At 55.0% G+C, this 12091-nt stretch overlaps 1 protein-coding gene across 1 annotated transcript; it reads right to left on the reverse strand.

The window, feature by feature from the left end:
- Nucleotides 1–880: 880 nt before the first annotated feature.
- On the reverse strand, nt 881–7836 carry LRFN1 (leucine rich repeat and fibronectin type III domain containing 1). The gene is made up of 2 exons (XM_007451774.1): nt 6431–7836; nt 881–2625 (listed from the first exon to the last, which is right to left on the reverse strand). Exons 1-2 carry the CDS (start codon nt 7834–7836, stop codon nt 1716–1718), a joined length of 2316 nt encoding a protein of 771 aa, XP_007451836.1. The 3' UTR covers nt 881–1715.
- Nucleotides 7837–12091: the final 4255 nt, after the last annotated feature.

The following is a 12091-nucleotide window of genomic DNA, read 5'->3' on the forward strand; positions in this document are numbered from 1 at the left end:
TTTCACTGCAACCGGCCAAAACAACTTCCCTTCCCCAGCCACAGCCCACACCCTCACCTGAGAAACTCCCCTCCCCACACCAAGCCCTGCGCCCTAAGCAGACCCCTTCTCTACCTAAGAGCCCTCAGATTCCAGACAGCATGACCAATGAGCCCTTTCCCTCGTCCCCTCCCCCACTAGGCTGGCTTTGGATACCCATGCTCAGCTAACTAAGGTCCTTGGGGCCATTGCCCAGCCTCCAGACACAGACATCACAGGCTACATTTGGTAGTGGTGAGGAACAGATACTGAGGTCAAACTGCCAAGTCTCCAATTTCTTCACCAGGGGAGCCTCGGGCACGTGACTTCACCGCTCTCGGGTGCAGATTCCTGTCTGTAAAATGGGACCAAATGCATCTGCCTCCAACAGCCGTCCGAGATGAGCTGTGCTCAGCACAATGCCTATGTGTAGAATGAATATTTCCTAGCTGCTCAGCACTAAAGACTCAGAAAACTGCCTGCCTTTTTAAAACCCAATTTTGCCACCTTCTGGTTATGTGACCTGGGTCAAGTTACTTTACTTCTGGGCCTCAATTTACTCATCTATAAAATGGGATAATGGTACTGATGTCCTAGGGCTGTTGTGAGGATTAAACGAATTAAGTGCTTGGTTTAGCTATTGTTTGTGCCTTTGGGGTTTTGTTTGTTTGTTTTGTTTTTGACATATTATTCCCCACCTCTAAGTCTCTCAGAGGGTAGGAAACTGTCTGCAAATCTTCCTGGGCCCAGTTAGCTGTCCTACCTTCAGTCTCACTTAAGAGCCCTTACGCTGTAATCTAGGTCACCCTCGCCCTCAACCTCCCCAAGACACATGGACACACACAGAGGTCAGCAGAGTGGCCTCAGACACAGAAAAATGTTTAATTCTCCTGCGGCGGAGGGTCCCGGCTCCGGTAGGGAGGGGGATTTGGTTTTGGATTTTGTTCATGTGGGGATTTATTTGGGGGTTAAGAGGAAGGAATAGGGGAGAGTCTGGTCCTTCCAGTGGGACCTGCCCGGGAGAATGTGTACTGGGGAGATATAATCTGGAGAGACAAGGAGGCTGGACGCAATACGGGAGTTCAGAGGGAGAAGAGATGACTGGGACAGAGAAATAAAGAGACAAACAGGGAAGGACGTAAGACAGAGACGACAGAGGGCGGGACAGAGACAAACGAAGGGAACAGAGAAAGGGGCACCCCAAGCCAGACCCGACGGGACCAGGGAATTGAATGAGGTGGGGGTGGGGGCTTTGGAGGCCTCCGCGGAACAGAATAGGATCTAGTCCAGCCAGATACAAGAAATGGGTCCCTCGCCCCTGCCCCGGGTCCCAGGCTGGGGGAGGGGTCTCGTGTCTCAGTGCTGCAGTGTCGGGGGGCCCTGCCCCTCCCCGCGCTTCGCTGTGTAAGGCACCGGCTCCAGCGAGGTCCGCGAGCGCGCGGGGGGAGGGGCAGGAGGGGGGCTTAAAGTCTGTGGGGGAGAGGAGCTCGGCGGCCCACCCTCAAACCCCCCTAAACGCGGGGGCGTGACTTCGAGCCGCAGCCCAGGCCGCCCACCCCCTCCAGGGAGGAGAAAGGCACGCCTCCCCTGCAGTCCGACGTCTTGGCTCCGCGCTTTGTCCCCCGAGTCCTGCCCCGGCGTCCGGGCGGCTGGGCGTTTGTCCGCAGCACCCAGGCATCCCGGCGCCCGCCAGCCGCTCACACGGTACTCTCCAGCATCCACTCGGTGCTGGTAAAGGCCAGGCGCGCCCTGGCGGAGCCCAGCCCCAGGTCTCCGTCCTCCCCGGCCGCGCCCCCTCCGGCCCCGTCCAGGTGCGGCGTGGACCGGTGGCGCTTTGTCCGCCGGGCGCGGCGCGGGTAACTGTGGCTCTGGAAGAGCGCCCCGTAGTCCCCGTCAAACGAATAGCGCTGCTGCGGTCTCGGCCGGGCCGGGGCTCCCCCAGGAACCAGAGCTAAAGTGGGGGGCGCTGAAGCCAGCGGTCCCAGGGCCCCAGAACGGCTCCTCCGAGGGCCAGCCGCGGCCCGGGACTCCTCCCCGGAGGTTTCCTCGGACGGCAGCAGGCACAGCGAGGTGGCTGAGCCGCCCAGGGAGCGTCCAAGGACCGCCTCCGGTTCCGCGGAAGCCGTGTCGGCCGCCACGGCCTTTGCCTCGACGGCCACCGCCGCAGCCGGAGCTTGCACCTCGCGCAGCGCCTCGTAGCGGTCTTGCGCCGGCGGGGGCGGGGCTTGCGTTGCGCCTGCGCCTGCGCCGTTGGTCTGAGAGCACACGTGGCTGACCCGCGGAGCCGACCTGGAGGTGCCCTTGACTCGGCGGCCATCCCCATCGCCGTAGACCTTGTAGCGGATCATGAGCAGAACTATGAAAACGAGGACGGAGGCGACAATGACACCCCCGATGGCGATGATCATGGTGCCGCCCAAGAAATGGGCCCTCAGTGGGCGGCAGGGCGCGGGATCCCCCGCCGTGGTAAACTGCACGCAGCCCACCACTCGGGTGGCGGGCAGCGCTGTGGCCCCATCGTCGTAGACGGCCAGCACGCACAGGTCGTAGGCACGGCCCGCTGCCAGATCATTCACCAGGAAGGTCTGGCTGGTGGATGGGATCATCCTGCGGGAGGGGGCGGGATCAGCGCGGGGTTAGCTCCACTCCGAACCACGATGCTTCAGCTGCATGTCCCACCCGGGGGGACCGAAGGATACATCCCTACCAGTGTCTCACCCTCTACTGGGACAACAGCAGCCATTCAAGCAACAAATTCCTACCCTCTCTCAGGACCTTTGATACAGCTCATGCCCCTTATCTGCATGCCCCACCCTCAGACCCACCTCCTGTCCGTGTCTCATCACCTACTAGGATAATTTTAGCCATTCATCTACCCTCATCTACATATCCTGACCCCTGCCAGGGAGGAATGCTACAGTTTTTATGCCCTGCCCTCAAGGGGCATGCTCCCTAGCAGTGTCTCATTCCTACTAGGACAAATGCCATTCAAGCATTCTTATCTACATATTCCCACCTTTAAGGGGATGGATGCTACAGGCCACGCCCCCTTACCTGCATGCCCCACCCCCACTCAAGTGGACAGTGAGGTCACCTCACACCCCGTCTTACTCCTACTGGGGCAATGGGTGCTCTTCTAGTTCCTCTCTTCTGCACATTCTTGTCCTTTCGGGGAAACCATGATACAGACCACTCCCCCTCATCTGTACATCCTTGGCTATACACATCTCGTAGCTGCATCTATCTTCTGGGACAATTTCCAAGCCCCTCAACTACATATTTCCACCTACTAAGGGTCCAGGGCTAAAGGCCACTTCCCTTCTGATTGACAGGTGCCTTCCAAGCCACACCCCACAACGGTCCACTGGAGATGGTTCCCCTACTGTGCCTAGGACCGTGTCCACTCTTTGCATGTCCCGCACGTGTCCAGGTAATAAAGGCAACCACTTTGTGCATGCCCTGCCCCTATACTGCCTGAAGTCACTAAATCATGCCCCCCGGTAAGTTTCATCCATACTTGGGGCAAATGTAGCCAAGAAAGCATGCTCCTTTCCTGCTATGGGCCCCTGCCCTCAAATGAGCAGCAGTGTAGAGAAGTGGTTAAGCTGACAAAGTCTGAGAGCCATGATGCCAGGGTTTGAGTTCTCTTCTGCTCCTTGCTAGCTCTGTGACCTCAGGCAAGTTTCTTAACCTCTCTGTGTCTCATTTCCCCCAAATGGGGGTATTAACAATTCCTACTCCATAGAGATGACGTGAAGTATGATGAGTTAACATAGCCAAAGCCTGGCACTTAATGATTTCACTAACAGCTTGCGTCCCACACGATGCTAGCCAGTAACCCTTGCTGTGGCTCACACTCTCCTGCCAGCTGTGCTCCTCCGCATCTATAAGGCCATTCCCGCTAGGCCTTGCCCCTCTTCTGTTGGGCACATCCCTTTCATGTCCAGCCTCAGCTAACCTGGGACTGCCACATCCACATAGATTTGCATGCACTCAATCTCGCAAGCTCTCCTCTCCCACAAAGCTCTTAGTGGGTCACCAGAGACAAGAACCGCCTCTTCTTCTGCGTGGGGACTATGCTGCAGGAGCGCCACCTCCTCTAAAGGCCATGCCCCCATCTCCACAGGCCATCTTCTGGTCCTGAAACCCACCTCAGTTCCTCCACCTCCAGAAGGTTCCACCGCCACCAAGAGCCGTCCTCCCACAGAAAGACTTCAAGTAAGGCCCTCACCACCTCATAAAGGCCAACCACCTCTCTGACTCTCCCCCTGCCTGCCATTTCACAGACCACTGCCCCCCCAACCCCATCCAACCTTGGGCCCCTGGCTCTAAGTCTTCCTCTTCCTCTCATCATCCCTTCTCAAAGAGCCTTGGATTCCTTTCGCTCCTTCCCCCAAAATAACCAGTTGCTAGGGACTCTCCCCTTTTCAAGGACAGAGGCTGGCTCCTTAAGAAAGCTTGAGCTCATGTGTCTCTAACTGGCTGTAAGACCCAAGCAAGCAGCAGAGCAGGCTTCTGGTTGGTTGTCACCTCCGCCCATGGCGGCAGTGAGGAAGTTAACCCCTGCAGTGCTGTAGCACAGGCGCCTGCTGTGGGGGACGGAGGATTGGAACTGTGGCCCTACAGGGAATGGAAGAGTCCCAGGGTCTGTTGCCCAGCTGGAGACAGAGGGCCACCAACGTCGGCATACATGCAGGGTCTGGGGACCTGTAAACCTCCCTCCACTCCATCATGTAGTGACTATGGGTTAGAGAGAGAAGGAAAAGAGAAAGAGAGAGGTGGAGAGTCACAGAAACCAAGAGCTGTTTACAGAAATGTATTATCCATCTCCCCTAATCCCTGCCTGGCAAACAGTAGGTGCTCGATAAACATGTGTTCAGTGTAAAAAGGGCAGAATTAGGTGTTAGAAGGGTAAGAACTGGAATCCTGGCTCTGCCTCTTTCTGTGTGACCTTGAGCAAGTGACTGCCCCCAAATGAGCCTCACTTTTCCTGTCTGTAAAATGGGAGGGGGATCATGGCTGCCTCACAGCGGAGTTGGGAAGGTCAAATGGAGTAGAATCCTTGGTAGAACGTTATAAAAGTTTTTGTTTTGTTCATTTGTTTGCCCTAATGTTTGTAAGACTGGGCCAGTGTTTGATCCATCTTGGTAGGCCCAGGCCCAGCATGGAAACTGGCATGCAGTAGGCATTTATTCAGTGTTTGGTGACCAGATTCAAAAAGAGAGGAAAATGAGGATGGCCGAGACAAGAGAAAAGGGAGGCATCTACTCATTCAACCAACAATGGGAAAGTGCCTACTGTGTGCCAGGACCGTGGCCAAGAGAACACTGGGCAAGGTGAAGATGGAGCCCAAGAGGCAGACTTCTCAGTGCAGGTCTGAGCACCCCCAAGATCTGAGGTTGCCCACGGGTGGGGAAATGGCTCCACCCCCTCTGGCACCCCCAAGTGAAGTCAAACACAGGATTAAGCATTCAGCGGGCACTCTACAGTGTGCCCAAGGGAGGCAGAGCCAGGATGAAGGAGAGACGTCCACAGAGTCCACAACCACCTATCAAACTCTCCCACTGTGTGCCAGGTCTGTGGCTGTGAGCCACACTCAAAAACTACCCAGCGGGAGAGGCAACGCAAGGCCAAGGCTGTTAATTCATCGTGTACTGCCTCCTCCCTCTGGGCTATGAGGTCCCTGAGGGCAGGGACTGCTCTCTTGGTCTCCCTGTGTTCCCTGCACCCAGCTCAGGGCCTAGCAGAGAGCAGGGGCTTAGTGCCTCATGAGGGCAGGAGGGAGAGAAGGTACAGACAGACAGAGACATGGCGAGAACAAGAGAAAAACAGATGATGGGGGAAAGTAACTCTTTAACATCTGTCTACACCATACGTGTCTGTCCTCACCGGGGCAATGGCTTCTAACCCAATGGATGGTGGAAATAATTTGTATTTATATCTTTTTCTCATACTTTTCTGTTTCTATAATGTACCCAATGTATTGATACAGTAGCACTGGTATATAATTTCCAAATATAAATGTAACTGTAAATATATATGTGTGAGTATATTTCATGCTCTAGAATGTTTAACTGACAAGGTAGACAATCAGACACCTTTGGCGAGCAGTGATGTAGACCATGAGCCCCGTGAGAGCAGGGATCATGCTGGGTGCATTCACAGTTATAACTCCAGTGCCCAGCCCTGGTCTGGCTCATGTGGGTGCTAAACGAAGATATGCGAAATGCACAGTAAAAAACACAAAGATAGTAAGACAGAAAGAGAGAGAGAAGAAAATACGGCAAATGAGAGCCGGAGACCACTCTACATACCCATCTAGAACCCCAGCTGAGCAAGAAGGCCTAGTGAGCCGGCAGATGGGAGGGAGGGCCCCTGGGGTGGGAGGAGGTCCTGGGACTGCAGCACCCACCTGTAGACAAGGGAGTCATCTGCGGAGCTGTTGTACTGGACCTGGTACATGCGGATGCCAGGCACGGGCCTCTGGGCTGGCCAGCGGATGAGCACGGAGCTGGAGGTGAGCTCGGCAGCCACAAGCCGGCGCTCAGCCCCAGATTCATTGGCACCAGGTCGGCCAGGTGTGGCGATGTCCGAGGAGCCAGGCTCGGTGAGAGGTGGTGGGGCGGCCGGTGGGGGCGCCATCAGAGGCAGAGGCACCACGCACACCTCCACCGGTGCCGTGGCTTCCCCGGCGGCATTGGAGGCGATGCAAGTGAACGTGCCACTGTCCCGCAAGGTGGTGATGGTTACATCCAGTGTCCCATCCCCCCGGACCCGGGTCCGGCTCGAGTTCCCCAGCAACCGCCCATCAGGTGCCACCCAATGCACTACTGGCTCAGGGTCACCCACAGCACGGCACCGCAGGCTGACCGCCTGGCCCTCCACCACCAGGGCCCGGCCGCCTGCCTGCCGAGTGATCAATGGAGGTTCACACAGGAACTCCTCCTCGGGGATGGACCAGAAGTAGCGGTCGGTGAGGTGCTCAGGGGTGGCGCACGTCTCCAGGTCATCCTCCCTCGTCAGCCGCCGCAGCCAGAGCAGCTCGCAGTTGCAGTGCAGGGGGTTGCCGCCGAAGCTGACCGTGAGCGGCGTGGGTGGCTTTGGCCCAGGGCCTTGTGACCTCAGGAAGAGCCCATCAGGGGGCAGTTTATGCAGGCGGTTGGAGGTCATGTCCAGGCGAACCAGTTTGTGAAGCTGCACGAAGGTGCCTTCGGCGATGTGGTCAATCAGGTTGTGGTCCAGCGTGAGGGTGTTCAGGTTCACCATCTGGCCTACGGCCTCCCACGGCAGGGCCTCCAAGTTGTTGTAGGACAGATCCAGGTCCTCCACGGTGGAGAGAAAGGCGTCGAAAGCGGCCGACTCCACCCGGCGGATCTGGTTATTGCCGAGGATCAGGTGGCGGAGGTTGCCCAAGCCGCGGAGCTGGTCGCCCCGGACCTCCGCCAAGCGGTTGCTGTCGAGGTGCAGGGCGCGGAGGGCGCGGAGGTCTGCAAAGGCGCCGGCCGCCACCTGGCCGATGGTGTTCCGGGAGAGGGTGAGGTGCACCAGGCTGGTCATGTTGGCGAAGTCTCGGCGGCGGACGGCCGCGATGAAGTTGTCGGTGAGCCGCAGCTCCACCACGCGCCGGTCGATGGCCGGAGGCACAAAGAGCAAGCCGGTCTTGGCGCACAGCATGGTCAGCGTGGGCGCCACGTTCTGGCAGATGCAGCGGCCGGGGCAGGGCTGGCCTCGAGATGCCCCCGCCCAGAGAAGCAGCAGAAAGGGCAGGGCAGCAGGCGGCAGCGAGAGGAGCGCCGAGGAGAAGGGGCCCGGAGCCATGGTGCAGGGGGAAGACGGGAGGAGTGGGAGGTGAGATCTGCAAGGAAGGAGAAGGGTCACCCAGGCGTAGGGCTTGACCACCAGCCTGGCCACCCTGGGATTTCCTGCTAGGAGTCCGACCCAGATCCCTCCCTTCCTGACAAGCGGGTCCTTTAGAACAGTGACAAGACTGATCATCAGCTGGCATGCACTTGTTAATAGATAACAGTATTTCCATTGCTGCTTGGTAAATTACCACTGCCCCACCTCTGAGTGTCCTACCCACCTCTGCCCTTCTTCTAGGAGCTCCCAGACCTCTTATAATCTCACAACCAGAGGGATGTCATCTGGCCCAGCCTGTGTCTTCCACTACCCATGATATATTTTGAAAAATCACTGCTGACTAGGGCTTAAAGTCATGGATTTCAAAGCCATACTCCCTGGGTTCAAATTCCAGCTCTGACACTTACTAGCTGTGTGACCTCGGGCAAGTGTCTGAACCTCTCTGAATCTCGGTTTCTTCATCTGTAAAATGGAGATAAAAACAGGCCTTACCTCTGTGAGGATTAAATGGATTAATGAGCATGGTATACTCAGAACAGTGCCCAGCACATAAAATGTGTTCAATACATGTAAGTGGATAATTATTATTATTTTCATCATGTCCAATATGTGCCAGAGATAGAAATGTGCACTATTATTAAGAGCAAGGGCTTTAGATCAAATAGACTCAGGTTCAAGTCCTGGCTTCCCCAACTTGCTAGCTCTGTGACCCCAAACCAATGATTTTCCCTAACTAGGCCATAATTTCCTGATTTGTAAAATGGTCTGATAATTGTACTGTCTTCATTGGGTTGCTGCAAGAGTTCAGTGAACTCACTCATAGGGGTCACTGAGCATCGGGCCTGGCACACAGTAAGTATTCAGTAAATGTTAAGGGTAATACACCCCCCGCAACCTCTGGCTGTAGCAGAGGGGGTCTGAAGGTGGGAGAGGCTGAGAAAAACACATCAGTCTCCCTGCTCAGTCTTGAGAAGTCTTTCTCTGAGGCTGGTTTCATCCTGGGCTCTGCTGAGCTCCCACACAGGGGGCAGACTTTCATGCTCACATTAGTGGGCACAACACAAGGCCCCATATATGCCTACACACACACACACACACACACACACACACACACACACACACACACACTCACACACACACAAAATCAGGCTGTGCCTCTGCTCCAGGCAAAACCTTCCGGCAGGGATTCCCCCTGCGGCAGCTGCAGCCCACGACATGTCAACTCCTATCACAACACAGGGTGGGTGGGGGGTGAAGAGAAAAGGATGGGAAGGGGGGGTCCCTGAAACTTTTCACCCCACCCCATGCCCCAGTCCCTGCTGGCCCACCTCCCAGGAATCTGCATTTGGGGCCTGTGACCTGATGTGGCCTTGATCCTTCGGCCCATGGGGAGGGGGACTGTGGACACAGAGAAGGGACCAAGAGACAGAGACGAGGGGGAGGGAGAGATGGACTCGCAGTTACAGAGAGACAGATTCAGAGAGAGAGACAAAGAGATAACAAGAGAAAGAATCTGAAAGAAAGGTGAAGAGACAGTAAGACTGAAGCAAAGAGAGACAGAAAAACTGGGTGGAGGAGACACACACAGAAAAGAGAGACCGAGACACAGAGATGGAGAGGGGGAGAGACAGGAAGAGAAAGTAAGAGTGTTATAGAGACAGATAAAGACGGGAAGAAAGAGAGAGACTGAGGGAGACGGTGATGCGGCTGAAGAGAGAAAAAGGCAAAGCCAGGGCATCCCACCATCTCTGAGGCCCCCCACTAATTTGTCTTGCACTCCCTCCAGGACACTGCTCTACATCGGACAGAAAACCCTGGCCTGGGAGGTGGCGCTCCCAAGGTAGGAGGCCCAGCTCTGTACCTGCTTGGTAGTAGGGTCTCTAGGGCTCAGAACCACAATCTAAGCAACGGGAAGTCCCACAGCTTGGGTGGGACTCAAGTTGAAACTGTAATAATAACACTGAAAATAGCTAACATTCATCGAGAGGCAGTGCAGCCTTGCCGGACAGAATCTGGCCCCAAACTTTCCAGGTTCACACCCCAATTCCCTGCTGTGTGACTTTAATCAGGTGACTTCCTCTCTTTGTGCCTCAGTGTGTTCATCTGTAAAACAAGGATGATAGCACCTGCCTCACAGGATTATTGTGAGGATTAGATGAGATAATACACTGTAACATGCTTAGAGTAGTTGCTGACAGAGTAAACACTATATAAATGTTAGTTGCTATTAGCGTTAAATTATCGTTTTCTCTGGCTTTTTCTCAACCACCAGCAGGTCTGAGTATCAGGAGATTTTCCCACATACATGCACATACACACACACAATGGTAAACCATATCCATGCCACTCTCCAAATGCAGGGTCATATCACGTCAGGAAACCCTTTTGCATCCTTTACTGATATGTGGAAACTTCCCTTTTCCGACCACTTGACTCATCCTGAAAGGGGATGCCTCCAGGTCTGAGACCACCACCTACCACCCATGCCATGGTTCTTTCGAGCCCTTACCCAAACACGATGTTCCTGACCTTGTCCCTACCCCCCCAGCCTGGGGGGCACCTGGTCCCCGCCACTGAAATCCATACAAGGCAGTGTTCCAGGCCTCCAGCTGGCTCAGAACAAGCCCAGTCACTCCACATCTCTCTCCCCAGCCTGTGGGACCCCCACTCACCTCTCTTCAGGGAATCAGGGCCTGGGCCAGTACCTGCAAAGGAACAAAACCACACTGTTAACATTCTTCTGGCTCCTCTCCGGAGACCTGCCTCAGAGACCATCTCAGCCAAGGAAGTCCCTGGTGTGATCACTCTCTCAGCTCTCCTGCTGCAGATTCTGCATAGTCTCAGGTGGACCCAGGAAGTCATCTCTGGAAACCAAGGAGTCTGGGCCTAAGACTGTTCACCCTCCAAAACCCAAGAGTCTAGGACTTTTGTCCTTTGTCCTCTGGGGGCTCAAGAGGCTAAGAACCCCACACTCCCCTTTCCTCAGATTCAAGAGTCCAGGTCTCAGTTCCTTCCTTTCTCAAGACACAGGACTCTGGCCCCCCAGCCCTCTCCTCCTTCAAACCCAGGATTCTAGGCTCCCAGCCTCCTCCTTCCAGAATCCACATCCCAGTCCCCCAACTTCAAAGACCTGAACAGTACCAGGAGCTGGGGGAGGACCAGAGATTCTCATCTTCACCATCACACCACTGTCACACTAACATGTGGGGACATGCCAAAACCCACATGGGCCCACAACCCACGACTCTCCATCTGGATTTCCATGGACACAGCAGCATGATCTGTGGTCCCCCTGCCCTCAACAGGCTCTTGGTCCAGGATGTGGGCACACTTGTATCCATGGATCCCAGCATACCACAAGTCATGCCACATGGGCCCCAATTCACTGGGCCCATAAGTGGGGTCAGCCTCGTGTCAAGGACACAGGCACATGTGCGCATATCATCCTGAATATATGTATTTGAACATACACAACCCCACCCCCAGAGACCAACGTGAACACAAAAATGGACTCACAGTATAGACACATACCCTCAAGGCTGACACACCAACACACAACCACACATACAATATTGCCTTTTCCCTTGTACACGCACACACAGATGCACACACACAACATTGAAACCCACGTGTCCCCAGGTGCATGCACCTATAACAGATCTACCCTTGCACACTCACCAACACACAGGGGCACACACATATAACAGATGCTCACTCGCACAAAGATACACAGGTGCATGCTCTTAAATACCCAAACACACTCATGCAACTTCACATATCCCCATGATGCATGGTCACAAAGCTGATACATTACTACACCAACAGATGCACAAATGCACACACTCGCGAATACATACCTCACACACATACACAGAACCACAACGTGCACAGACACTTACAAGGCTGATACATACTCAAACAAGCACACAGGTACAGAAAGATCCACCTTTGCACAGACACTCCCAGGTATTCACACATAACAGACATGCTCACACAACTGCCCTGTGAGGGATTTACACACTTACAAATACACACAAAATATTGAACCACAGTGGCACAGTCAACAGATAAGCAGAGAATCCCACACACACACAGTCATGGACACACATGCCTCCCAGCCCTGAGGCACCCCCGCCCCACCTACTTCCCAGGCCAGAGAAATCCTAACATCCCTCCCTCCCAGCACAACCCCTCCCCAGCCAGGTCAGAGTTC

Source organism: Lipotes vexillifer, unplaced genomic scaffold, assembly GCF_000442215.2.
Source record: "Lipotes vexillifer unplaced genomic scaffold, Lipotes_vexillifer_v1.1 scaffold3427, whole genome shotgun sequence".
Lineage (NCBI taxonomy): Eukaryota > Metazoa > Chordata > Mammalia > Artiodactyla > Lipotidae > Lipotes > Lipotes vexillifer.